General features: G+C 44.8%; 1 protein-coding gene across 4 annotated transcripts in view; it reads left to right on the plus strand.

Annotated features, from left to right (window-relative positions):
* The window catches only part of MYT1 (myelin transcription factor 1), a 179,402-nt gene extending 152,921 nt beyond the window's left edge, over positions 1 to 26,481 (plus strand). For all 4 annotated transcript variants that reach the window (XM_079978961.1, XM_079978960.1, XM_079978962.1 and 1 more), the window contains 5 exons: positions 4,578 to 4,799; positions 10,354 to 10,445; positions 12,934 to 13,037; positions 17,657 to 17,800; positions 22,632 to 26,481. In XM_079978961.1, the coding sequence (XP_079835087.1) occupies positions 4,578 to 4,799; positions 10,354 to 10,445; positions 12,934 to 13,037; positions 17,657 to 17,800; positions 22,632 to 22,772 (703 nt within the window). In that variant the 3' untranslated portion in view covers positions 22,773 to 26,481. The remainder of the gene's footprint in view (positions 1 to 4,577; positions 4,800 to 10,353; positions 10,446 to 12,933; positions 13,038 to 17,656; positions 17,801 to 22,631) is intronic.
* The last annotated feature ends 415 nt before the right edge of the window (positions 26,482 to 26,896 follow it).

Consider the following 26,896-nt stretch of genomic DNA (forward strand, 5'->3'; position numbering starts at 1 on the left):
CACTGTTCCAAATCTATACTGTCCTGCTCCTGGGAAGATTCAGGATCTTGATCAGGGGGAGGGGGAGGCTCCCACCATTCCTCCCCAGTGTAGCCCTCCTCAGCACAGTCCCCAACACAGACACATCTTCTGTTGTCCACAGTAGCATCCTATGTCAGCAAATTGGCCATCTGCACCCCAGAACGCAGTGGTTTTTTTGAGCACTGAAGGGGAATAAGCCAGTGATGAGCTAGGACATTTGGCTGTGCTGCCTCTCCTGATGATGTATGTTCTTCCCCCTCTGGTTCCACAATTCCCTACACACTCCGTGGTCTCACCTTGCTTTTCCACCGCCCCGGGAAATTCCAGGCTCACTGTCTCAGCAGAAGAAACAGCTTCAAATTCTTCACACTTAGGAGACCATGGTAAACACTGATGCTGTAAGTGATCCAAAGGTCTTTGTAAGAACCAGATGACGTTTCGGAGCCATCTGCTCCGACTTCTATCCCCAGGATAGCGCACCATTTGCATTAAATGAGCCGTGTCGCAATTAGCAGGAGTAAGCAGAGTTTATTAAAAATTGAGCGAGCCCAGTTTTAAAAACTATTGGGAAAGCAGTAGCAGCAGCAAAGCTACTTTGCTTTTGACTTTAATGTTCTAAAATTGCTTGGGGAGGTAGAACCATGCATAATCCATAGTGTCGTTCTGCTGTCCAATGACACACAGAGAGAAACAAGAATGCAAATGGATTGCACTGCCAAAGATAAGTGCTGTGTTGTGCAGTTTATAGCCCATTACTGCAACTAGTGGGGCTCTGTATCTCCTTCCTCTGCAATGACTTCCTTTGCATTCCTTTCAGGAGTATTGCAGCGCAATCGATGCAGCCCATAAGTGTGTCCACATGTTACTTAGGTTGCGGCTAGGTTTGGGGGAGGGGGAATGGCTCTCCCCAAGATGGGTCAAAAGAGAATCTGGCAGGCCAAGGATTGTCGAAGCAGAGTTTTGGGAAACTTGGTAGAACCAATGTTTTGTAGACTTCTTTCTTTCTTTCTTTCTTTCTTTCTTTCTTTCTTTCTTTCTTTCTTTCACAATCACTCATAGCCGAGTAAGATTGTCTTCCATAAACACAGTCTTAACTGCATTTAAACAAATACAAACAGTTGCAGAAACCTTAATGGCAAGGACCCCACGTAAGGGGGGGGGCACCAACTTCTGATTTCAGAAAAAACGGGTGGGATGTTCAGTGGAGCCAGGGCAGAACTTGATGTGCCAGGGAGAGAAACCATGGGGGAGAACCCAAAGAGATTCTGGGTAAATTGGATGGCTCAGGGTACAAAGAAGTAAGGGTGAAATTCAGTGGATGGGGTTGAGATTGCCGTTCACTGTGATTCAGCTTTATAGAAAGTGTTTTTCTGTGAAAACTCCAGAGCAAAAAACCCCCATAAAAAATGGGTGCTCAGACACAGAACTTTAAAGAACAGACTGTGCCTGGAAAGCGTAGAGGAAAAGTTAAGTGTAGATAAGCCCTCAGTGTTTTGACACCTGAGATGTGTCTATTTTTAGGACCATCCCTATTTTTGTGAGTGTAAGTTGTTTTTTGACATTTTGTTTTACGTGTTGCATCCCACCCTGGGACCAAAAGGGGAAGGACAGGTAAATAAATAATAATAGTAATAATGATGATGATGATGATGATCATGTTCCTTTTTAACCAGGTCTTTGGTTGATCCAATTTTAAATGTGGGGTTTTTTAGGGGAGGGGTATTGAGCTGTTTTTTGTTTTTATTAGGTATTTTGTGCTTTTATATCTTGATTTTATTCTGTGAACTGCCCTGAGACCGCTGGGTATATAAATTCAATAAATAACAACAACAACAACGGCTTACAATGCATTTAAAAACAAACATAAATATATTCAGTACTTTTTTTCTTTAAAATGTTTAGGGGTGCTCTCATTTTGACTCAAGGAAACTGCCATTTTTATAGTTCAAATCAGGAAAAAATAAATACAGTAAATTGACAAAAGTACAAAGATTCACAAAATGTTTAGGGGTATGTGTACCCCTGCGTACCCCCAGAAGAAAAGCACTGAATATATTACACTATGAACAAATGGATATAAATCACAGTGTAGCGTTTTGTGGAGGGCAGAGGAGGAGTGACTGATCTTCAGCAAAGGCTAGGGCAGACCCTGTCTGAAACCATGGAGAGCTGCTGCTGCTGCCAGCCAGTGTAGACAGTATTAAGCTTGATGGACCAATGGTGCGCTTCAGTATTTCTCATGAAAGAGATAAGAGGCTATATGAAATGGACGGGTGGAGAAAATTGCAGGAAGACAAGCTTTCCCCTCCCTTTCCAAACTCCTCTAGTCCTTGGGAAAGTAGCATTTTGTCTTCTCTAACAAGGTACGCTCTCGTGGACGTCCCTGCAGGTTTGCGATAAAGAGGCTCCGCTGCAATTCCAGCGTGCCAGAAATCTGCTTGGCTGCGGTCCGAGATTCGCACGCCGCCACCGAGAAGAAGAGACTAATATAGTCCCTGGTGCCTTGTTGCTCTTTCCTCACGCCGTTTACCACGCCATTTACATCGGAGGGCGTGCTTTCTGGCCTGGCCATGCAGCATCACGCAGCTCATCAACTACAACTGCCTTCCACAAATCATCTCGACCTTCTCCCTTCCCTCTTTAAAATAAAAAAGGAAAAGACAATTCAGGAGAGCGACTATTCAATTGACCGGCCATTACCGCAACTTCAATTAAACAGCAATAATAAATTTTTAAAACATACACACGCCACACATCCCAAGCCAGCTGTTTGCCACAATAAGACTCTGGTTTATTTTTTACAATAAAAGTGTAATGAAAGTTAAATTAACAGTGTAAAATATGTAACGGCTGGGCCGTAAACGCTGCATGCTAATCACTCCCTTCCCCTTTCTATCCTCCCTCGGCCTCCCTCTTTTTCTCCTGAGGTTTCAGTAATTTGCTTGCGATCATATAAACAGCGACGCAGTTATGAATTTAGTGAGCATCCTGCTGGCAACGATATAATAAGTGAATTGTGCCGCATTTGCAGATGATTAAAAACAGGATCAGCGTTTTTCAAATTATCTCAGAGCGGGTATGAAATAACGGTGGTGCGGCCCCTCGACTGTCAACTCCTCTGTTGTTGTTTTTATGGAATAAAATAAAAATAATGATGATAACAATGAAACACAGAACACGAGTTTCAAGAGCAGGCAAGCACTCTTGTTTTGACAGTCGTGGCTGACGTTCCTAATTGCTGCCTTGCATAAAGGGGCGGTTGTGCTCTTCCACATCGACTCCTTCTTTGAAAGCTTTGAGTAGTCGCAAACTTGTGTGTGTAACTGTAATTGACATGTATATTTAAACAAACGCAACCAGTCGCAGAAACCTTAATGGCAAGGACCCCACGTAAGGGGGGTCGCCAACTTCCGATTTCAGGAAAAAACGGGTGGGATGTTCAGTGGAGCCAGGGCAAAACTCGATGCGCCAGGGGGAGAACCCAAAGAGAATCTGGATAAATTGGATGGCTCAGGGTACAAAGAAGTAAGGGTGAAATTCAGTGGATGGGGTTGAGAATCGAGGAATCTCCTGGGCCAGGAAGATTGTATTCAGCACAAGGTCTGATCATAGCCTTAAAGGTAAAGGTAAAGGGACCCCTGACCATTAGGTCCAGTTGTGGCCGACTTTGGGGTTGCGGCGCTCATCTTGCTTTATTGGCTGAGGGAGCCAGCGTACAGGTTCTGGGTCATGTGGCCAGCAAGATTAAGTCACTGCTGGTGAACCAGAGCAGCGCACGGAAACACTGTTTACCTTCCCGCTGTTTACCTATTTATCTACTTGCACTTTGACGGGCTTTCGAACTGCTAGGTTGGCAGGAGCAGGGACCAAGCAACAGGAGCTCACCCCGTCACAGGGATTCGAACCACCGACCTTCTGATCAGCAAGTCCTAGGCTTTGTGGTTTAACCCACAGTGCCACCCACGTCCCTGATCATAGCTTTACAAACATACATTTTGAGCTGTGCAGAGCGGATGAGTCTCCTTCTTTCTGTGATTAAGAACCTTTTAATATTCACCAGGCATTGAAAGCATCCCCCCAATCTGAATCCTCGGAGCTGTTGTTTAAAAGGGCTTGGAACTGTAGTTCTGTGAGGGGTGAGCTACAGTTCCTTTGGGAGAGAAGGTGCACTTTAAATATGTGGTGCTTATGGTTCCTTCTTTTATAGACAGTTTCAATGTTTGATTCACCTGGGTGGTTACTGGAGCTGATATAATAATGCTGATGCTGTTTTACTTCCTTCTAAGGTAGGCTTCTAAGGGTTTGGATCCTGAGCTCCCTTCTGCAAAAGCAAAGCACTTCCCCATTATACAAGGGCTTGTGGTCTAGCAGAGAGTTTTTGGGAAGCACAAGGGCTGTCGGGGGGGGAGGGTGAAAGTGATCTCCCACCCCTTTTGCTGGTTGGAGCGGAACTCATGAGACACTTCCGCCAGCAAAATGGATCCAAGCTGTAATCTGTTTGTTTGTTTATATCTGAGCAAAAGCACCACCCATGTTGTTTCTTTTTATTTCTATAGGTGCCCTGTTCCTGGTTGTGTTGGGCTTGGACACATCAGTGGCAAATACGCCTCACATCGCAGTGCCTCGGGGTGCCCCCTCGCAGCCCGGAGGCAGAAAGAAGGGTCTCTCAATGGTTCGTCCTTTTCGTGGAAGTCCCTCAAGAACGAGGGTCCCACTTGTCCCACCCCAGGTTGTGATGGATCAGGTCACGCAAATGGAAGCTTCCTCACTCACAGAAGGTAACCATTATGCATGTGGTCCCGGTGTCTTTTGCAAAAGGTAGCAGTGAAGTCCATTTTGCAACTCCATCTTGATACTTGCTCAGGAACTGAGCCCTGGGACCAAACTAGACTCTCTTGTGCTGATCTGTGCTAGATTGCCTGAGGTTTCAATGATGTGTGCACTCGTAACCCATGCCCCCTTGAGATGAAATACAGAGAAAGATCATGGATCTATGTGGATCCTCTCGTGCAGCAGTCACTGAAATTCAAAGAGTGTATTCACATGATCCACAAATATCCAGCCTCTTGATAATTTTGGTTGCCCTTTTCTGAGCCTTTTCCAGTTCTACAAAACTCTTGAAGTTCTACAAAACTCATTTATGATAGTGAGCTCGTCCATGGAATAAAGGTGTGTCAGTGGTTTAAGGGATGGTGGTATAATTAGCTACCTGCTTCAATAGTCCAAACACAGTTCGTATGAACTTCAGGGATTTGGGGCAGAGCGGGCAAATAAATCTGTTCAGCTTCTGATGCATGGATGTTGAAAATTCACTCAATTTCAAATCCAGGCAAAACTTGTTCCTGATCTAGATATTTCATCCTTGTTTAACCCACTGCATCACAGGATGGATGGAGGAAATTAGGAACAATAAATGTCCCCCAAGATTTTACTTGCACGTAGACGAGTGAGACTGAGAGATTTGTCTTATTCTATACCAGGCTTCCTCAACCTCGGCCCTCCAGATGTTTTTGGCCCACAACTCCCATGATCCCTAGCTAGCAGGACCAGTGGGCAGGGATGGTGGGAATTGTAGTCTCAAAATATCTGGAGGGCCGAGGTTGAGGAAGCCTGTTCTATACTATGTGTTACATGTCATTTCTTGAACCATCTCTGTATGTCTAAGCCCAGGGGGCATATAAGCACAAATGTAGCTGTTGATTTTGCAGGATATAACTATCTTGTGCAACCTACACCAGAGGCCAGTTTTGCATCTGTCATGCATTGAGCCAATGGATCTGGAAAGCAAGCTGACAGTTGCAGAGTTTTCCACCGGGATAACAGATGTGAGAGATCCATGCCCAACTATATCCTTCTCCCAAGATACGTCTGGTACTTGTAAACTTAGACTAGGTCACCAGACCTATCGTAATTCTTCAAAGCAGCTGGGAGATACACACAGGGGCATCCTATGAAATTGTGTCAGTTGTGTCAGAGAAGAAAGAAGAACTAACTATTTTGCTGGCTCAGACTAAAAGTCTGTCTGGCCCGGCAAACCGTTTCCAACAGTGATCAGCCAGAAGTTTATAAGGAGGGTATGAAGATAACTGCCCTCCATTGAGTAGCTTGTTGCCATCTCCTTTTTAATTCTTTAATTATTTTCTCTTAAGCAGTAAACTATAGCAACAAACACTGGAATAACGATGGTCTTGTTACAGTGTCCATTTTCCTTTGAGTTCTTCTAATGCAACCAGTGCTTTTTGTGATGGTACTCACTGGTATAAAGTATCATCACTTTTCTCTTCTTTCGCTGCCCATAGCAGCTATTTTCTGGTGACACCCATAGCCCTTTTATCAAGACAGGAGTACTGGTTTGACATATTTTTTTTTACAAACAGAAACAAAAACACTGGTTGCAACACATGAAAGCATTAACAGATCTGCAGGCCCACGTCTCTTCCATGCGCCAAATGTGGAATCTGCCATTTGCCACTGTGCATTAGGAAATGCATGCAAGCTCCTGCAACTCGTCCTTCCCTTTAGGTCCTCTGCCAATTCTGTGATGTGGTGTGAGCTTCTTGTGTAAAGCAAGCTGCCCGATCTTGGCAATCCAAGCTTTTGCCTGCCATCAAGATTCCCACAATGCCAATGCCACTATATACTCGAATATAAGCCGACTTTTTCAGCACATTTTTTATGCTGAAAAAGTCCCCCTTGGCTTATACTCAAGTGAAGGTCCTCTTCCTCCTCCTCCTCCGGCTTTGCCACTGCCAGCGGCGGAGGAACGAACAGCCTTTTTGGGCTGCTTGTTCTTCCTCTGCTGCTGCCGCCACCACCAGGTTTGTGGTGTGGTGAACCTGCTTATACTCGAGTCAATAAGTTTCCCCAGTTTTTTTGTGGTAAAATTAGGTGCCTCGGCTTATATTCGGGTTGGCTTATACTCGAGTATATACGGTAATATCCTTCCTAATTTGTGCTAGGAAGTTCCTTCACTTAGCAGTTCCTCCACATACACAGTAGAAAGCTGGTTTCAAACTCGTGTGAGTTTCTTAAGACAATAAGCAATTCAATCCAGCTTGTCCAGATTGAGATATGTTCTAATATTCCTGGTAAGACCCTTTTTTAAATCCCTCCTAAAAGAATAAAGAAACCACAGTCTTATCCATAAGTAACAAATAGTAGTTTTACTCACGATCAGGCAGAGCACAGTGTGATCCCTGAAGGCTTAAAGTTACAAACATGTACAAACAGGTTTACCCCATATGGAAGATAACCTGGGGGACTGGTTGGCTGGCGGCCAGCAGTACAGGAAGTTCGCGGGATGAAAGGAAGATCGAAGAGAAAGAAGGAGAGGTAGCTGCGTGACTGGACCTTTTGTTAGGTCAGGGAAGGTCTCGCCCACCTACTAGTCACATGCAAGGAAGGATGCTCCAAGCCAGGAGGAACAGGAAGTTTGGACTGGCTGGACCAAACATTCCCTTGCATGTCCACTCTAGCAAAACAAGGAATGTTGTACTTGACTGCTCCCAGTGGATGACATCCCACAGGATTGCTCAAGAGGTCTGTTGTTAATCCCAGCTCCGGGTGGACATTGCATAGAACCAGAAATGGAAGAAGAAGAAGAAGAAGAAGAAGAAGAAGAAGAAGATGATGATTTTGGATTTGATATCCTGCTTTTTCACTACCCTAAGGAGTCTCAAAGCAGCTAACAATCTCCTTTCCCTTCCTCCCCCACAACAACTGTGAGGTGAGCGAGGCTGAGAGACTTCAGAGAAGTGTGACTAGCCCAAGGTCACCCAGCAGCTGCATGTGGAGGAGCGGGGAAGCGAATCAGGTTCACCAGATTACGAGTCCACTGCTCTTAACCACTACACCATGCTGGCTCCCTGGAAGAGGCCCTGAGGATCATCTAGTTCAACGGCCTGCAATACAGGAATATGCAGCTGTCCCATACAGGGATTGAACCTGCAACCTTGGCGTTCAACACCATGCTCTAGCCAACTGAGCTGTTTCACAACACAACATGCTAGCTTTCATGCTCACTGTATCTGCTCCACCCACCCCGCACCTCTGCCCAGGCCGCAGACCTCATGCCACCAGCTCCTGAAGGGACCATCAGTGGCCTGGGAGAACTGTTGCGGCACTTGCCTTCACACACTCTCCCTGGGACTGCTTAAGACCTGTCTGCCTGAATGGAAGGCAGATGTGAGGAAGCCCAGGCCAGGAAGCATTTAATCGCCAGCTCCTGAAGTTGGCCTGATAATGTTTTGTTTTAAATTTATTTATTCTAGTATTTCAAACTGGTAGAACAGCGGTATATAATTGCAATAAATACATAATTAGTATAGTAAAAGCTATGGTTTTCCCAGTAGTGATGTATGGAAGTGAGAGCTGGACCATAAAGAAGGCTGATCGCCAAATAATTGATGCTTTTGAATTATGGTGCTGGAGGAGACTCTTGAGAGTCCCATGGACTGCAAGAAGATCAAACCTATCCATTCTGAAGGAAATCAGCCCTGAGTGCTCACTGGAAGGACAGATCCTGAAGCTGAGGCTCCAATACTTTGGCCACCTCATGAGAAGAGAAGACTCCCTGGAAAAGACCCTGATGTTGGGAAAGATGGAGGGCACAAGGAGAAGGGGACAGCAGAGGACGAGATGGTTGGACAGTGTTCTCGAAGCTACCAGCATGAGTTTGACCAAACTGCGGGAGGCCGTGGAAGACAGAAGTGCCTGGCGTGCTCTGGTCCATGGGGTCACGAAGAGTCGGACACGACTAAATGACTAAACAACAACAACAACATAATTCGTAAATAAATAGCTGTTGGAAGCCTGGGGGTATCTCATGAAAGGTTCTAATGAAGTCCTGAACAGTACAACAGGCTATCCGCAACTACAACTAATTTCAGGAGGAGGGTATCTTTGAATTTATGAGACATAAAATACGTGCTTTGATTTGAATCTGCATTTTATAGCTGAATCTTTTATGGGGCAACTGCAAGGGAATTTCTCTCATATACAACTGTCAATTTATTTATTTATTTCGCACTATTCAACCAAGCTAATCCAAATGACTGAGTTCCTGGCGGACTTATAAAAACTTACTGCGTCAACTGGGGGTGGGGGCGGGGATGGAAACATCGCTGGGAAATGGTTTTACAATGGGCATTAAACTGCTATATTCATTTTGTGATTTTTCCATTGAATGACAAGGAGGAAAAAAGAGAGAGAAATGGTTATTTCTTCCCCCAGAGAAGTAAAACACATTATTTTCATTTTGTTTTGAAATTTTATGCAAACATTTACAGTTAATGTAAACATTAACAACGAGAAAGGATGTAAACATTAACAATGAGAAAGGATGTAAATATTAACAACGAGAAAGGATGCCAGAGGTGGAGAAAGATATCCTCACAAAAAAATATTTTTTTAAGAAGTTCTCTATGCTTTCCCACATCAACAAATTTCTGCTTTAGGATCAGAACCAGTGATTTCAGCAGAGCTGTCTATGTTTGCTGTTGATTTTGCACCTGAGGTTTCTGCTTCTTGGGAATGTAGGAAACAACCTTAAACTGAGCCAGGGTGTTTGTCCACTTCGTTTGTCCACTGTTTAAATGCAGTGGCTCACATAGATTTCAAACAGAGTCCTTTTCCTAGTTGTTATGTACTGAAGTTCTCACCCTGGGCCAGCAGGGGGATATTGTAGATAGTTTTCACTCAGGTCCACATATGCAAATAAGGGATTGAAAGTGGCATTCAGTGATTGGATAGTTACAGAAAATGGTTACTGTTGCGTTCTAGTAGAGCTCTATATAAGTAGATTGGCTGAACCCTTCAGTTCAGTTCTGTTCTGGCCTGTGAATAAACAAGAGCTGTTTGAAGAATCGCTGTGTCGTCTGATATGTTCACCCACGACTTACCACTAGTACTCTCTAAATTGCTCACATAAGTAATCTGACCTAATCAAGGATCATGTAACGAATATAACAAAGCTACATCTGACACAGCATCGTAAGACATAGGTGATCTTGTGGGTCAACACAACCACTCAGATTTGCTTTCATGATTATGGCAAGGAGGGCAACTGGGAGCAACACAAGTTAGGGCAATAGATATGAATAAGGCTGCAACTTTGCACACTTACTTGGTAGTTAAGTTTCCTTAAATACTACTTAATTCTGAATGCACGAGATTGCACAGTGACTGAACATATTTACAAAGAATGCTGAGTTTCACCCCACAAGGGAGGCTTTTATGCTATTGCAAGTACGGTAATTTTAGCTCAGCCTTAATTACCTGGCTACAATTAATCCTGAAGGTTCTAATAAAATCCACTTTTGTTTATCATTTTAGCCTGTCGGGGTGTCCAAGAGCTACTTTTGCTGGGAAAAAGGGGAAAATCTCAGGGGATGAAATTCTCAATGCTAAATTCAAGACCAGTGATGGTAAGAGAACCAGATTTATCACTTGGCTAGTTTTGCATATTTGAAAATTTGATTTTGAAAAAATTAACATAACCTTACAGATTGTGTGTGTCCACACCATTAGCATTTCCACTGGACCGAGATGATCCATGCCAATTGAATTAGTACTTGCTAACTTACTTGCTAAGGATTTGCTCTGCTATTCAGGCAGCATGTTTTTTGCAATCTGGAAATCCCCAAGAAGAGTAAATATCCATCTTGCTACCAATTGCATACTCTCCACTATTTGACTCTTGCACAATTTCCAAAAGCTAAAAATATGCCTCGCCACTAAATTTGCTCTTAAAATGCCCCCAGTTTTTTCAGCCTGCTAGATCACATGTGATCTTGTGACCAGAATGTTGTGGTTTCAATGTGAAGGATCTAGTTTAAATCATTATGCAGTACAATGCTCACCATATGATAAAGCCAGTGTTGTAGAAAGTCCTTGATTCTCAGCTGTAACTCACTAGCCAAACTCTGTTCTTTCTGTTTCACCCCACCCTCCATTTTTAATATGATTGGGGGGGGCACAACTTACCTTGCCATTAAATATTATAATTAATGAGATGATATGATTGTAAATTTTGCAAGGGCCATTAAAGGTCATTTCACCAACCCACTACCAATGCAGGAAACCCATTGCTATAGCATTCCCCAAAACTGACCTTCCAGTATCTGCTTAATAACCTCTAACTAAGGAGAACCACCACTGAGCTTCTTGGGTTTGCTGATCAGAAGGTCAGCGGATCAAATCTGCACAATGGTGGTGAGCTCCCATTGCTCTGTCCCAGCTCCTGCCAACCTAGCACTCAAAAGCATACCAGTGCAAGTAGATAAATAGGTACCACTGCGGCGGGAAGGTAAACGTCATTTCTGTGTGCTCTGGCTTCCATCACGGTGTTCCATTGCGCCAGATGTGGTTTAGTCATGCTGGCCACAAGACCCGGAAAGGTGTGAACAAACGCCGGCTCCCTCAGCCTGAAAAGCGAGATGAGCACCACACCCCATAGTCACCTTTGATTAGACTTAACTGTCCACGGGTCCTTGTTTAGCTGAAGTCCCTTTCTTGTACAGTGGTACCTTGGTTATCAAATGGCTTAGTTGTTGAACAAATTGGCTCCCGAACGCCACAAACCCAGAAGTGAGTGTTCCGGTTTGCGAACGTTTTTTGGAAGCTGAATGTCTGACACAGCTTACTCGGCTTCCAATTGAGTGCAGGAAGTTCCTGCAGTCAATCGGAAGCCACACCTTGGTTTTCGAACCGTTCCAGAAGTCAAATGGACTCCCAGAACAGATTAATTTTGACAACCAAGGTGCTACTGTAATGTGAACACATTGGTTTAGATCCTACCCTTTAGAGCAACAGCAAGGTACTCTCACCAGAAGTTGTTAGAATAAAAGTTCCACCATCCCTACTCTGCATGGTCCTAGGACTACAGAAAACAAATTTATTTTTATGATCTGGTGTTACATGAAGGCTAAGCATTATTATGTAGACAGTACATTTCAGAGCACAATTCAAAGTGTTGTGCTGACCTTTAAAGCCCTAAACGGCCTCGGTCCAGTATACCTGAACGAGCGTCTCCACTCCCATTGTTCAGCCCAGACACTGAGATCCAGCGCCGAGGGCCTTCTGGCAGTTCCCTCATTGCGAGAAGTGAGGTTACAGGGAACCAGACAGAGGGCCTTCTTGGTAGTGGCGCCCACCCTGTAGAACGCTCTCCCATCAGATGTGAAGGAAATAAGCAGCTATCTTATCTTTAAAAGACATCTGAAGGCAGCCCTGTTTCAGGAAGTTTTTAATATTTAATGCTGTATTGTTTTTAACACTCGATTGGGAGCCGCCCAGAGTGGCTGGGGAGACTCAGCCAGATGGGCGGGGTATAAATAATACAGTGGTGCCTCGCAAGACGAAATTAATCCGTTCCGTGAGGCTCTTCGTATAGCGGTTTTTTCGTCTTGCGAAGCAAGCCCATTGACAGCTTAGCGGATTAGCGCTATTAGCGGTTTAGCGGCTTTTAGCGATCAGCTGTTAAGCGGCTTATCAGCGGATCAGCTGATAAGCGGCTTAGCGGCTTAGGAAAAGGGGGGGGAAGGGGGAAAAACCCGCAGGAACTCGCAAGACATTTTCGTCTTGCGAAGCAAGCCCATAGGGAAATTCGTTTTGCGAAGCGCCTCCAAAACGGAAAACCCTTTCGTCTAGCGGGTTTTCCGTCTTGCGAGGCGTTCGTCTTGCAGGGCACCACTGTAAATTGTTGTTGTTGTTGTTGTTGTTGTTTTTGTTGTTGTTAACAGTACACTGGAGTCCAAGGGTGATATTCAGTGCTACTCAGAGTAACACTGAAGTTAGCAGAAATGATTACGTAATTTAGTTTCATTAATTTAAATGGATCTACTCCGTGTAGGTTCTATCTGCATATATTAGAGCAGGAAATTGCCTGACCGCTTCTTTATTTCACCCTTGCAGTTCTAGAAAATGATGAAGAAATTAAGCAGTTAAACAAAGAGATTAGTGAGCTGAATGAATCCAACACTGAGATGGAAGCAGCCATGGTGAAGCTGCAGTCACAGGTAAGTGCACTTGTACTATTTGTTTATTTAAAATAGTCATATACACCCGCTCTCCTTAAAATAACACCACGGTGCTGTGCAACAAAACAATTTGGTACAGAACAACAATTTTAATATGCAACAAAAGCAATCTAATTTTTAAAAAACCACAATGTATCACTGTTACAGTAATGAGGAATTATTCAGTTGGTATTGGAAGCCAGGAAAAGCTTGAGTAAATAGACGTTACTATCAGCCAATGGAATTTCACCATAAGTTCTTTCCCTATGTTGGTGGGAAGCTGAAGCAACAGGCTGGGGTCCACAATCGAGCAGGCTGTCTTCCAGGTTCCCACGAAATCCACCTCTGCAGGCTGCTGCGTAACTCACAGAGCTTCCTCCTAAGATCATTGTGAATGGGCAGGTCCATGTGGAAAAAGGCATTCTTTCAGATAACCTGGTCCTAAGTTGTTTAAGTAAAGGTAAAGGGACCCCTGACCATTAGGTCCAGTCGTGACCAACTCTGGGGTTGTGGCGCTCATCTCGCTTTACTGGCTGAGGGAGCCGGCGTACAACTTCCAGATCATGTGGCCAGCATGACTAAGCTGCTTCTGGCGAACCAGAGCAGCGCACAGAAACACCATTTACCTTCCCACTGGAGTGGTACCTATTTATCTACTTGCACTATGACGTACTTTCGAACTGCTAGGTTGGCAGGAGCAGGGACCGAGCCACGGGAGCTCACCCCGTCATGGGGATTCGAACTGCCGACCTTCTGATCGGCAAGCCCAAGAGGCTCAATGGTTTAACCCACAGCGCCACCAGTGTCCCAAAGTTGTTTAGGGATTATTAAACTAAGAACAAAACCTTAAACCTGGCTCAGAGATGTTATATGTGCTTGACAGAATGCTCAGCGACCTAGCTGCTGCATTTTGTACCAGCTGTAGCTTCCCAACCAGCTTTAAGAGTCGCCACGCATAGAACACATTACAATACAGTGATACCTCGGGTTAAGTACTTAATTCGTTCCCCAGGTCCGTTCTTAAACTGAAATTGTTCTTAACCTAAAGCGCCACTTTAGCTAATGGGGCCTCCCACTGCCACGGTGCCACCGGAGCACGATTTCTGTTCTCATCCTGAAGCAAAGTTCTTAACCCGAGGTACTATTTCTGGGTTAGCGGAGTCTGTAACGTGAAGTGTCTGTAACCAGAAGCGGATGTAACCCGAGGTACCACTGTACTCCGGTTTCGATGTCATTGAGGCTTGGTAATCCCAGTCCAGAAACATTCGTATCTGGTGCACCTTGGTAAAGTGTACAAGTGTGCCCCTGAATGAGAATTTATTTTTTATATGCATTGGACTTGATAAACTTCTGTGCACCTGGAGGTTTCCTCCCTTCTTTTCCTGTTCTTGATGCTTTCCCGTGTTTTCCTTTTTCTCTGTTAGGTAAATATAACCTAGTTTACATTATTGTTGTTTAGTCATTTAGTCGTGTCCAACTCTTTGTGACCCCCTGGACCAGAGCACGCCAGGCACTCCTGTCTTCCACTGCCTCCCGCAGTTTGGTCAAACTCAGGCTGTTAGCTTCAACAACACTGTCCAACCATCTCGTCCTCTGTCATCCCCTTCTCCTTGTGCCCTCCATCTTTCCCAACATCAGGCTCATTTCCAGGGAGTCTTCTCTTCTCATGAGGTGGCCAAAGTATTGGAGCCTCAGCTTCAGGATCTGTCCTTCCAGTGGGCACTCAGGGCTGATTTCCTTCCGAATGGAGAGGTTTGATCTTCTTGCAGTCCATGGGACTCTCAAGAGTCTCCAGCACCATAATTCAAAAGCATCAATTCTTCAGCAATCAGCCTTCTTTATGGTCCAGCTCTCACTTCCATACATCACTACTGGGAAAACCATAGCTTTAACTATACGGACCTTTGTTGGCAAGGTGATGTCTCTGCTTGGGAGCAATGGTGAGAGGAGAGCAGGAAGTGATAGAGAACGATTGCCCAACCTAGGGCCAGATCCTGGTAACCATGCAGTTCAGATGACTTAGAAGCAACTCAAGGGACAAAGCAAAATAACTAGTATTTGGAATATATTAATAGGGTTGGTTAATATGTAATGACAAAACCGCCCTGAGATATTTTTTCTTTAAAATGTAAAGTGGTATAGAAATGAAATGAAAAATAAATACAGTGGTGCCTCGCAAGACGAAATTAATCCGTTCCGCGAGTCTCTTCGTCTAGCGGTTTCTTCGTCTTGCGAAGCAAGCCCATTGACGGCTTAGCGGATTAGCGCTATTAGCGGCATAGCGGCTTTTAGAGGCTTTTAGCGGCTTATCTGCTTAGCGGATCAGCTGATAAGCGGCTTAGCGGCTTAGAAAAAGGGGGGAAAGGAAAAAAAACACGCAGGAACTCGCAAGACATTTTCGTCTTGCGAAGCAAGCCCATAGGGAAATTCGTTTTGCGAAGCGCCTCCAAAACGGAAAACCCTTTCGTCTAGCGGATTTTCCGTCTTGCGAGGCGTTCGTCTTGCAGGGCACCACTGTAAATAAACCAAAGCTGACAGAAGGCTCTAGCAGCTGCGAAAGCTTCCGATGACAAAGCCTTGAGCTTTCAGTGACAAAGATGGATCAAGGAGCATCCCCCAGTACGTACCTGTCCCTTTGGAGTGCAGCTCCATCCGGATCAGGCACAGCCCCCAATAACCCAGACCCAGGTACCATTCACCCACAGGATTGGGTATCGGTTTCTTGGCCTGCATCCAGCCACAACTGAATCATATTTAACAGGGGAACAAAGCTAGGTACTATCTGCAAACCAGTGACACCATGTCCAAATCCCCATACGACCACACCCAGCTGCTTCCTATAAATGTTGTGGTTGTTTTGGTGGTGGTGGTTTTATTTGCCGCCCATCTGACTGGGTTGCTCCAGGCACTCTGGGCAGCTTCCAACAAAATACAGTCATACCTCGGGTTGAAGTAGCTTCGGGATAAGTATTTTCAGGTTGTGCGCTGCGGTGACCCGGAAGTAACAGAGCGTGTTACTTCCGGCTTTCGCTGCTCGTGCATGCGCAGATGGTGAAAATGACGTCACACACATATGCAGAAGCGCTGAATCATGACACGCACAGACGTGTGGACGCGGGTTGCATTCGCTTCTGGATACGAACGGGGCTCCGGAACAGATCCCATTCGCATCCAGAGGTACCACTGTATTAAAAACATTTTTAAAAAAATCTCAAACATTAAAAGCCTTCCTGCACATGGCTGCCTTCAGTTATCTTCTAAATGTCAGATAGATGTTTACAGTGGTACCTCGTTGTACAAACACCTCGGGTTACAAACACTTTGGGTTACAAACTCCGCTAACCCGGAAGTAGTACCTTTACCTCAGGATGAGAACAGAAATTATGTGCTGGCAGTGCAGCAGCAGCAGGAGACCCCATTAGCTAAAGTGGTACCTCAGGTTAAGATCGGTTTCAGGTTAAGAACGGACCTCCGGAATTAATTAAGTTTGTAACCAGAGGTACCACTGTATTTCGTTGACATCTGATGGGAAGGGGCAGTGGCGTAGCGTGGGTTGTCAGCACCCGGAGCAAGGCAAGTAATTTGCGCCCCCTAACCCATGGATTTTAGCACTGATTTTAGCACTGCGAGTGCAAGCGCCCCCCCCCAGATGTTGCGCCCGGTGCGGCCGGCCCCCCCTGCACCCCCCACGCTATGCCACTGGGAAGGGATTCCATAGGGTGGGCATGACTACCGAGAAGGCCTGGTTGAGTGTACAGTGGTACCTCGGTTTTTGAGCGTCTCAGAAGCCGAACGTTTCGGTTTTCGAATGCCAAAAACCCAGAAGTAATTGCTTCCGTTTTCAAACACGCCTCAGAAGTCAAATGGCTTCCACTGCGTTTTTTCCCATTTTCTCCATTGACTTTGCAACCAGCCCTTTGCACCTTGGTTGTCGAACGTTTCGGAAGTCAAACGGTCTTCCTGAATGGATTACGTTCAACAACCGAGATACCATAATATATGAATGTACAGTGGCACCTCAGGTTACAGACGCTTCAAGTTACAGATGCTTCAGGTTACAGACTCCGCTAACCCAGAAATAGTACCTCAGGTTAAGAACTTTGCTTCAGGATGAGAACAGAAATTGCGCGGCGGCGGCATGGCGGTGATGGGAGGCCCCATTAGCTAAAGTGGTACCTCAGGTTAAGAACAGTTTCAGGTTAAGAACTGACCTCCGGAACGAATTAAGTTCTTAATCTGAGGTACCACTGTATGCTTGTAATGAGACTCCACAGCAGCCTGGTGTCAATTGCTTTTATTACCCCACAATATTGCTGCATTGCTCATTCCTCTGCCTTTGCAAACACCAGTCAACAAAGCTGAGTGAAGGCTGGGAGACTTACAGTGTGATAATTTAATGCCCTGCATCTGGCATTACAAAAAGAGACGAAGACCGAGGAGAAGAAGAAAGAGATTCAGACTTACTGTTTGCAGCAGCGGCAGCAGCCATGAACATGTTTGTTCCACTTGTGGAGCAGGATATGAACCTAATAAATTTAAGCCTTTTGGCACTCACAGAATGTTGAAAGACAGTGGCCATTTCTCTTCCCTAATCCATGTTTCCCTCCCACCTCCTACAGATCTCAAGCATGGAGAAGAACCTCAAGAACATTGAGGAGGAGAACAAGATTATAGAGGAGCAGAATGAAGCCCTCTTCCTTGAGCTCTCAGGGCTGAGCCAGACTCTTATCCAAAGTCTTGCCAATATCCGCCTTCCACACATGGTGAGAATCTCTCCCGTTCACCGAACCTTTGGCCGTGTGATAAAGTACCAGATTCTGAAAGCCTCCTTGCAAGGCGCTTTGCGTATAATTAGGGAATGGCAGGAAAAGAGCTCCAGGCTATTAATTCTTTCCATTTTTCATAAAATTCAGCAGGGGAAAAGGGCCCAAGCACCATTTATAGATAGAGTCCATGCCTAAAGGTAAAGGTAACGGTAAAGGGGCCCCGACCATTAGGTCCAGTCACGGCTGACTCTGGGGTTGCGGCGCTCATCTCACTTTATTGGCTTTATTGGCATGTCTAAGCCACTTCTGGTGAACCAGAGCAGCACACGGAAAAGCTGTTTACCTTCCCGCTGGAGTGGTATTTATTTATCTACTTGCACTTTGACGTGCTTTCGAACTGCTAGGTGGGCAGGAGCAGGGACCGAGCAACGGGAGCTCACCCCGTCATGGGGATTCGAACCACGGACCTTCTGATCAGCAAGTCCTAGGCTCTATGGTTTAACCCACAGTGCCACCCGCGTCCCATGCCTTAAGGTAAAGGTAAAGGTACCCCTGCCCGTACGGGCCAGTCTTGACAGACTCTGGGGTTGTGCGCCCATCTCACTTAAGAGGCCAGGGGCCAGCGCTGTCCGGAGACACTTCCGGGTCACGTGGCCAGCGTGACATCGCTGCTCTGGCGAGCCAGAGCCGCACACGGAAACGCCGTTTACCTTCCCGCTGGTAAGCGGTCCCTATTTATCTACTTGCACCCGGAGGTGCTTTCGAACTGCTAGGTTGGCAGGCGCTGGGACCGAGCAGCGGGAGCGCACCCTGCCGCAGGGATTCGAACCGCCGACCTTTCGATCGGCAAGCCCTAGGTGCTGAGGCTTTAACCCACAGCGCCACCTGCGTCCCATGCCTTAGTCCATGCCTGCGTCCCATGCCTTAGTCCATGCCTAAAGTAGAGCAATTTAAATGCTTGAAAGCAAGGAAGTGCAAAACTAAGCAATCCCAGGCAGCTTTACCTCTGCACTGCAATATGTGGGTATAAAACAAAAAGAAGGTCCAAGCCCAGTGAGCCCAGCACTCACATATATATTTTGCTTTCCACCACCCCCCAGCCCCCGCCCCCCGTGGTGGCAAAGTAAATTCACTTAATGGTATCAATTACTTTTATTCCCTCATGATGCTCCACAGAATCAAGGCTACCATACCTGCCAGATCAGGCAGGGATTTCTTAGCTTCTATATTTGGTGGTTAAACTGTGCTCCTTCTGGCATAGTTTGTCTACCTACAGCTCTCACCTGTAGCTTCTAGAAGCTGTCAGCATGCGACAGCAACCACAGGAAGTTGTTTCAGCTGGCCGGCTAAACCAGGTGAGGGTAGCCGATGGGTCTCAAATCCTTGGTGAGTTAGCGACTTCCCCTGAGTGCAAAGACTGGCTCCAGTGGATTGAGTGGACAAGACCAAAAGTGGGTCCAATGGTCACATGCTGTAGAGGGAAGTGAGGGGCAAATGGGGCTCGTCCACCTGGGAAGGGAGCCCATCTAGGAGAAGGAAAACTCTGATCCTAAACTGCTGTCATGCGGCTATACTATTGGCGCTGTGGTCTAAACCACTGAGCTTCTTGGGCTTGCCAATCATAAGGTCAGCGGTTCTAATCCCTGCGATGGAGTGAGCTCCCATTGCTCTGCCCCAGCTCCTGCCAACCTAGTAGTTCGAAAGCACACCTGTGCAAGTAGATAAATAGGTACTGCTGTGGCGGGAAGGTAAACAGCATTTCCGTGTGCTCTGGTTTCCATCGCGGTGTTCCATTGCGCCAAAGGAGGTTTAGTCATGTTGGCCACATGACCCAGAAAGCTGTCTGCGGACAAACGCCGGTTGCCTTGGCCTGAAAGCGAGATGAGCGCCGCAACCCCATAGTTGCCTTTGACTGGACTTAACCGTCCTGGGGTCATTTACCCTTTTTACCCATTTCTTTTTTTTAATCATTGGCGAATAAGAGTTTGGGACCAAACCCCAAGAAAAAATCCTCCCCAATCAGTGGTGTCACAACGGGGGTGGGGGGGCGGTTCGCCCCAGGTGCCATGTCTGGGGGGTGACAAGAAGGCACCCCGCAGGGGCTCACGGCCGTGTGAGCAGCCATCACGCCACCACAGCTGCATGTGGAGGATCCTCTGTCGCCATTACAGTGGCAACAAACCGCTATGTACAGCACATGTGTGGCATCACACACATGCGCTGTATGTAACGCCGAACATGCGCTGTACATAGCAGTTTTCTGCCGGCGCCCCCGAGTGTCGTACGGACAGCAGTGGGATCCCTCCATCGCCGCTACAGCCACGAATGGAGGATCTCAGCACCGTCCGTACAGCGCTAGAGCGGCGGCGCCGGCACACCACTATGAACAGTGCATGTGCAGCGGCGCTACGTACAGTGCATGCGTCGTACGTAGCAACGCCGCACATGCACCCTACATAGCAATGCCCTGCCCCAGGTTTCACAACGCCTTCATTCACCCCTGCCCCCACTGCCTTGCAGGACATCTTTGGGAGAAGAAAAAGCTACGGAGTGAGCCATACACAAATCTTCTGGAGTGGAGTCTCTAAACAGATGGATGGCATCTTGTATGCCTCCTGGCAATTCCTGTAGCCAAGCTGGTGCCCAGTGTATTGCTCTGCTTTCCTTTGGACCACATCAGTGAGGCTGAGTGGCGGGGGGGGGGAGCTTATTGTTTGCGGAGCCCAAGAGTTCCATACACACTGCCCAGGCTTGCTCCACAAGGAGGTCACTTCGGTGCTGCTATCGCAGTGAGAACAATGTGAGAGACAGCAGCTCCAAGTTTAACTTCACCCCCAGACGAAACAAACAAAAAAAATCCTTCCAGTAGCACCTTAGAGACCAACAAAGTTTGTTACTGGTATGAACTTTCTTGTGCATGCACACTTCTTCAGATACCCCAGAGACTCACTCTATTGTCTCTCAATACAGACAGCTGCCAACACACACACAAACACACACACATTTTAATAGGAGAACACATAGGTAACTTGGGAAGTCTAATAAAATGGGCTACCAGGTTTGCAGCTGCTCACCGTTGCCTGTTTAAGCTGCAAGATCACTGATCTAAAAAGTGTTAGGAAAAACCGAAATGTCACAGTTCAGCCCAAATGCTTTGTCTGGCACTTAATTTTTCGGAGGCGGCAGCACCCTCTGTATGTTTCTGAAAGCTACATTGTCCCTCCTCCTCTGCTGCCTCTTTCCCACTGATCTCATCCTTTTGTGCTTTTTTTGGTTGTCTCTCATTACATCTCATAGCCCAAGGAGCTCCTTCATAGTCCAAAAGGAGCTCCATCAACAGTGCATGTTGCCTTTTTAGTCTAAGACAGCGTGAGTGGAGATAGGACAGGATTGGACTGCGACGTCGGAAAGATCTTACAGCTCCCATTATAGCACAGGGAGCTTCAGTTCTGCCCTGAACAGCTGTCAGCTGAACAATCACAACGATAAAGAGAGTATATTATATTTAACATAACAAGGTCTTAACAGTAACCAGCATGATGCCACTACTGGCTGTGGAATTTTATTTATTTATTTATAATCTGCATTGAAGTCGGACAGCTGAAAGGAGATGCAATTTATCTGGATTTTCGGGTAGTTAATTGCATCGCGTGTGACACACTACCCTTGGTTAAAGCACATTAAATGTGACACAGGGGTTGGACAAACAAGAAAGCTGGCTAGCTTGATCCTTAATACGTTTTCACACAAGACAAGCCCCACTGAATTTAGGATTGAGGCTAAAGAAGCCCCTCATGTGTGTTTTTTGTATCGCGTATGAAAACGGGAGAGAATTTGGAAGAACAAAATGAAAGACAAGATCTCGGCTAATGCGGGTTTTGCTTTCACATTAGGGGTTTTATAGCAAAGCTGATTTAAACTTTGCTGTGAAATTGATGTTGGGCTCAGTGAATCAACAGGCCCAGCCCTCCACTTGAGAATAGCCCTCATGTGTCTAGATTGTAAATCAGATATGACAGCCTTCCACCTTCTTGATTTGGGGGGGTGGTGGTCAAAACTCTGTGGGACACAGTGTTCTAGATTTAGAAATCAAGAAGGTATGCCCAAGCTCTCTTAAAAGTTAAAGTTAACCTGCGTTAAGTGATTTGAAGGATGCACTTCTGCTTATAGTGAAGGCAGACCTAAGGCACCTGGGAGTAATTAAGTTTTGCTGAATTTTTCATTTTTAATTTGTTGATTAATTCATCTCCTTTGGAAGATCAGGATATTGTCCAACTGATGCTAAATAGGATTCCACACTGTATGCCAAAAAGGTCTGTGAGGTGGACATAACAATGGACAATAATATGGGCCTTTTTAATGTCAAAATGAAAGAGAAGCACATTTAGTAGTGGTTATTTAGGAGTAATAGATAATGGAGAAGCATTGTGGCCCAGCAGATAATGTGGATCTAGTCCATGGGTAGGCAAACTAAGGCCCTGGGGCCAGATCCAGCCCAATCGCCTTCTAAATCCAGCCCACGGATGGTCCGGGAATCAGCATGTTTTTACATGAGTAGAATGTGTCCTTTTATTTAAAATGCATCTCTGGGTTATTTGTGGGGCATAGGAATTCATTCATATTTTTTCCAAAATATAGTCTGCCCCAACCCCCTAAACCAAGGTCTGAGGGAAAGTGGACCAGCTCACGGCTGAAAAAGTTTGCTGACCCCTGACTGAGCTGGGTCCAAATTTAGAGCCTTTTCTCTCTGTGCTCTGCTTCTAAGTTTGATTCATATGTTTGCTTGCTTATTTACTCTTTTTCTTTTCTCTCTCTCTCTTTTGAAAAGGAGCCAATCAGTGAGCAGAACTTTGATGCGTACGTCAACACCCTTACTGACATGTACACGAACCAGGAATGCTACCAGAATCCTGAGAACAAGGACCTGCTGGAAAGCATCAAACAGGCCATTAAAGGAATTCAGGTCTAATTACAGTGGGACAAAGAAGAAAAATAGGGGGGAAATAAAAATTTTAGAAAAGAAGACGTTAAAAGTAACTGGAAGGACCTTCACTCTGCATATTCAGGTTTACAAGTTAGGAAACTTGTTGAATGAATGAATAAAAGGACCAAAACTTAACCAAGAGGCCATTCACAAGAAGCAGAACTGAACTCAAATGTTTTCGTTTACTCAGTGGCGTTCCTTTGGCAAACTGTGGGGCTTTGTTTTGTTTTTATTTTTCACCCCATACCGCGTGGTGGTGGGAGTCAAAGATGGTGTTGGGAGCAGATGGAGATCAACGGTCTTCACAAGCTGCTAGGCACCTCCACCATCAAAGAAAGTTCCATAATAGAATTAGTCCCAGGTTTAGAGCATTCAAAGAACAGGGCTTTTGTCTGCACCGCAACGAGCTCCACAACCCTGTATCGCTTATGGTCATGTTCCCAAGATAACACATGATTGATGTGGCATGTTGTAGTACATGAGACGCAGGAGCTGCAGGCGAGCCACCCATCTGAATCTGCTGGACATGAGAACTCTTACAAGTATTCTAGAGTAGCATTATTTTTTATTTTCTGAAAGAGCAGCTCTGGGTCTCCAGTAGAAAGCGCAATGGAAAAAAAAAATACAAAAGGTTCTCAGGGAAGCTTTTTTTTGGAGTTTGCAACTACAGTATTCCTTTGTCCGTATTAAAAAAAAAAAAAAAAGATAATAGCTATTAATGAACAGACCAATATTGGAACATTTCGTATGGAAGAATTCTAAATGTGTCATGGTCCAGTGTACATGAGTTTGGAAAAGTCCTTTTGCTGACCGTTCTGGTTCTGTTTGTTGTCGTGGTCATCGTTGCGTAGCTGCACAGCGCTGCAGACATCCATGCCGGAGACATGTATAAGAAGTGATTAGGAACAAAAGGAAGTCTACAAGGAGTATTTACTCTTGGCTATGGACTTTGGCTCATAATACATGGCAATGTTTTTTGGTTCTGAGCTTTGTTTTCTACATTTTTTTAAAAAAGTAAGTTTAACAAAACAGAGTGATCACCATTCTACAGAAGGAACAGTTGGGTATAGATCTTCCAAAGAACCACTTTGTTTTGTTTTGTTATTACCCCTTTGGTACACATAGTCCGCTGTGCACTTAAAGAACTACAGTGAAGTGAATGTCTTTTGCAAAACAAATTTCTTCAGCACCTCATTCGTCCACATTATGTATTTCTGGATTTGTTTGAGGAGGGAAGAGTGGCGGGGGAAGATGCCAACATTGATTCCGTGTGTGAATTCTCAGATTCTCCCCTAAGTCAAGGAAATGAACTTTCTAAACTTCTCCATTAGCAGTTGGCCAAATGTAGGTCACTGGTGCCATCTTAGTGCAGAGGGGTTATGGTGGAGAGCGAAACATCACAAACTCCCCATATCTGTCTGCCCTGTACTGGTTGACTAGGGGACATTCCACATCTTGCCACCAGGTCCAATCCAAAATGCAGGAAAATATAGCTCTGAAGGGTCAGGAAGCATCTTTTATCCCCCCCCCCTTTTCTACTCTTGCCTCTTTCTACAGGTCCTCAGTTTGTGAACTGTGGTCCCGGCATATCCAAAAGCCGGAAAATGCGTTAGATTAAAAATTGAACACGATAAAAGTATTAACTATTCTGCGAGATGGCATATTCTGGTGCTGAAATCTCCCTTCTCTCGGCAATAATTTAGTTTCCACAACTAAACCCCCCTGATAACTTCTAAATATATTTTCTAGCCAGCTTAAGATGGCCTTTGTCAGGTCTTTCCCTGAAAACAAAAAGCAAAGAAGAAGTCCGGGCTTCATTGAAGTGAATGACAAAGCTTGTTGATTCTGTGAGGAGAAGGGCTGATATCAAAATAGCCTCCATGTGTACAGCTGAGTCACCTCCTCCTGCACACGTGTTTGTGTGTGTGTGCCAGTTTTTTTCCTTCTGGTGTTGCCCCTTCCAACACCCCAAATACTGCTCCAGAGGACCCCCCCAATCTTCAGGAGTGGCTTTTGGAGGAATGTGAGGGACTACAGTGGGAAGGGGGAACGATAAATATTCACCCGTTCGTGGAATGCTACATGCCTTTTAGAGCATTTTCATAGGTGAGGTTTTGAGCCTCTTCTCTTTACTTGGTCATTGTTACAGCAGAAGCGAAAATGCAGGAGAGGCACTTGTAGTGCAAATGATTAGTCTGGCCAGTGTAGGTTTTTATATTCCGGCTACACGCCTGATAGAAACAAGAACCACTTTAAAGTCTCGGTATGAAAATGCCTTAAAAGCCTAGTCCTGCATATACTTAGGCTATAAACTAAAACCCTTTGAAGTCTATGAGAGAACTCCAATGGAGAAGGGGCGAAATACCTATTGGTGGCTTTACTCATATGCTTAACTTACTCATCTGAGTAAATTCACTTGGGCGCTAGAGAGGATCGCAGCATTGGGCCCTTTGACTTGGCTTAGTTATACAACCCATGGAAAGTGCAAAAAAAAAAACGAAAGAAGGAAAAAAAATAAGTATTAAAAAAAAAGACAATGCTTTTAATATGTAAATAGAGTCAAATTTGATGGTGATTGCAGCTCATTTAGTATTTCAGAGTAGAGAACTTGCACTTCCTTTAAAGAAAAAGAAGGGTTGGGGGGAAAGTAGTTAGCTGAATTATTCTGTAAATTATTTAAGGGTGCATTCAAATGCACATCCTTTGAGTGGTGCAACAGCTGTGGAAGGGCACTCACTGTGTTTTGACGATATGTACAATCTTCTCCAGAGACTAGAGCTGTAGAGAAAAGCAGTTTCTACCAGTCTGCAGCAAAGGGCCAGATACGCATAGTGCTGACTGGCTTGTGCCTGTGACGTCAAGAACCCACCTCCTCAAAGCATTTTTCCCTAATCTTTTTAAAAAATAGAGTGTGTCCATCCTTCTGTTTAAAGCACTGATCAAATGGTAGATTGGACAAAACTGCAAGTGGTGCTTTTAAAACTAAACACTTTCAGAGTCAAGCAAACAACTGTAGCATGGGAAGTTAGAAAACAGATTCGCTGATAAATACTAGGCCTGTCAAAAGCATTGGGAGTTGGGTTTACATAGCAGGAGGCAGGGAAACACAGTGAGTCATATTTCTGTATGCACCCTAATTTTGGGAAAATGTGTGTAATTTGTATTCGCAACACCTTATTTTATTTTATTTTTGACTATTTATTGAATCATTTTTAATTTATTAAATTTATACTTCTGTTGAAGCTGGACATCACATCATAAGAAAGGAAAGGAGGCAGGAAAAAAAATCCCTGAAAGAAATACAACTTTTTGATCAATAAAACAATAATATTTCCCTCTAAGAAGAAATAAAAAAAAATTCTAACTTTCGCGTGTAATTTTGATGCAACCAAGTTATTTTTATATATTTTTGTTATTTATTCTTTTAACAATGGGAATTTTTTTAAAGATATTTTATAACTGAAGCGCTTTTTTAAAAAAAGTTTTTTGTTTGATTTTATTTTGGGTGGGGACAAAATGCAGAAAGAGAGAGAGAGAGAGAGAGAGATTCCTTTTCTTCGTTTGTTTTTGTTATTCTTTTGTCTTCTCGACGATCCTATTGTTTCAGGCACTGATAACGGTTTAAAAAAAAATTAAAACATGTAATTTATTATTTATTTAATATTTAAATTAAACATAAAAAAATTGATCTGTGCTCTTGTTGTATATTTATTTCGTCATGTTTGTGTGTCGGTTATGTGATGGCTGAGTAATTGTTTATGTGAAGGAATACTGTTCATATTTAAATAATAAAGAATCACATTGGAAAAAAAGGAACTGCAGGCTACATGTTCTTCTGTGAAAGAAAGGAAAAGAGAAAGCAAATTTAATACCGTTTCTCTGCTCAAGAAATACATTCCACAAATGAGACTACACTGAATGGATTTCCAGGAGCTCTGCAGGATCAGATGAAAGGTCTAGCTAGTTCAGCAGCTATTTCCTGGGCACTGTAGTCTGTTAAGGGTGCTATGAATTGTAGCTATGCAGTAAGTAAGCTATTGTTCCCAGGATTCGGGGGGGGGGCTGGGGACACATACAGTCAAACCTTGGTTCTCAAACAGCTCCGTTTT

The sequence above is a fragment of the Podarcis cretensis genome, assembly GCF_951804945.1.
Source record: "Podarcis cretensis genome assembly, chromosome: 6".
NCBI lineage: Eukaryota > Metazoa > Chordata > Lepidosauria > Squamata > Lacertidae > Podarcis > Podarcis cretensis.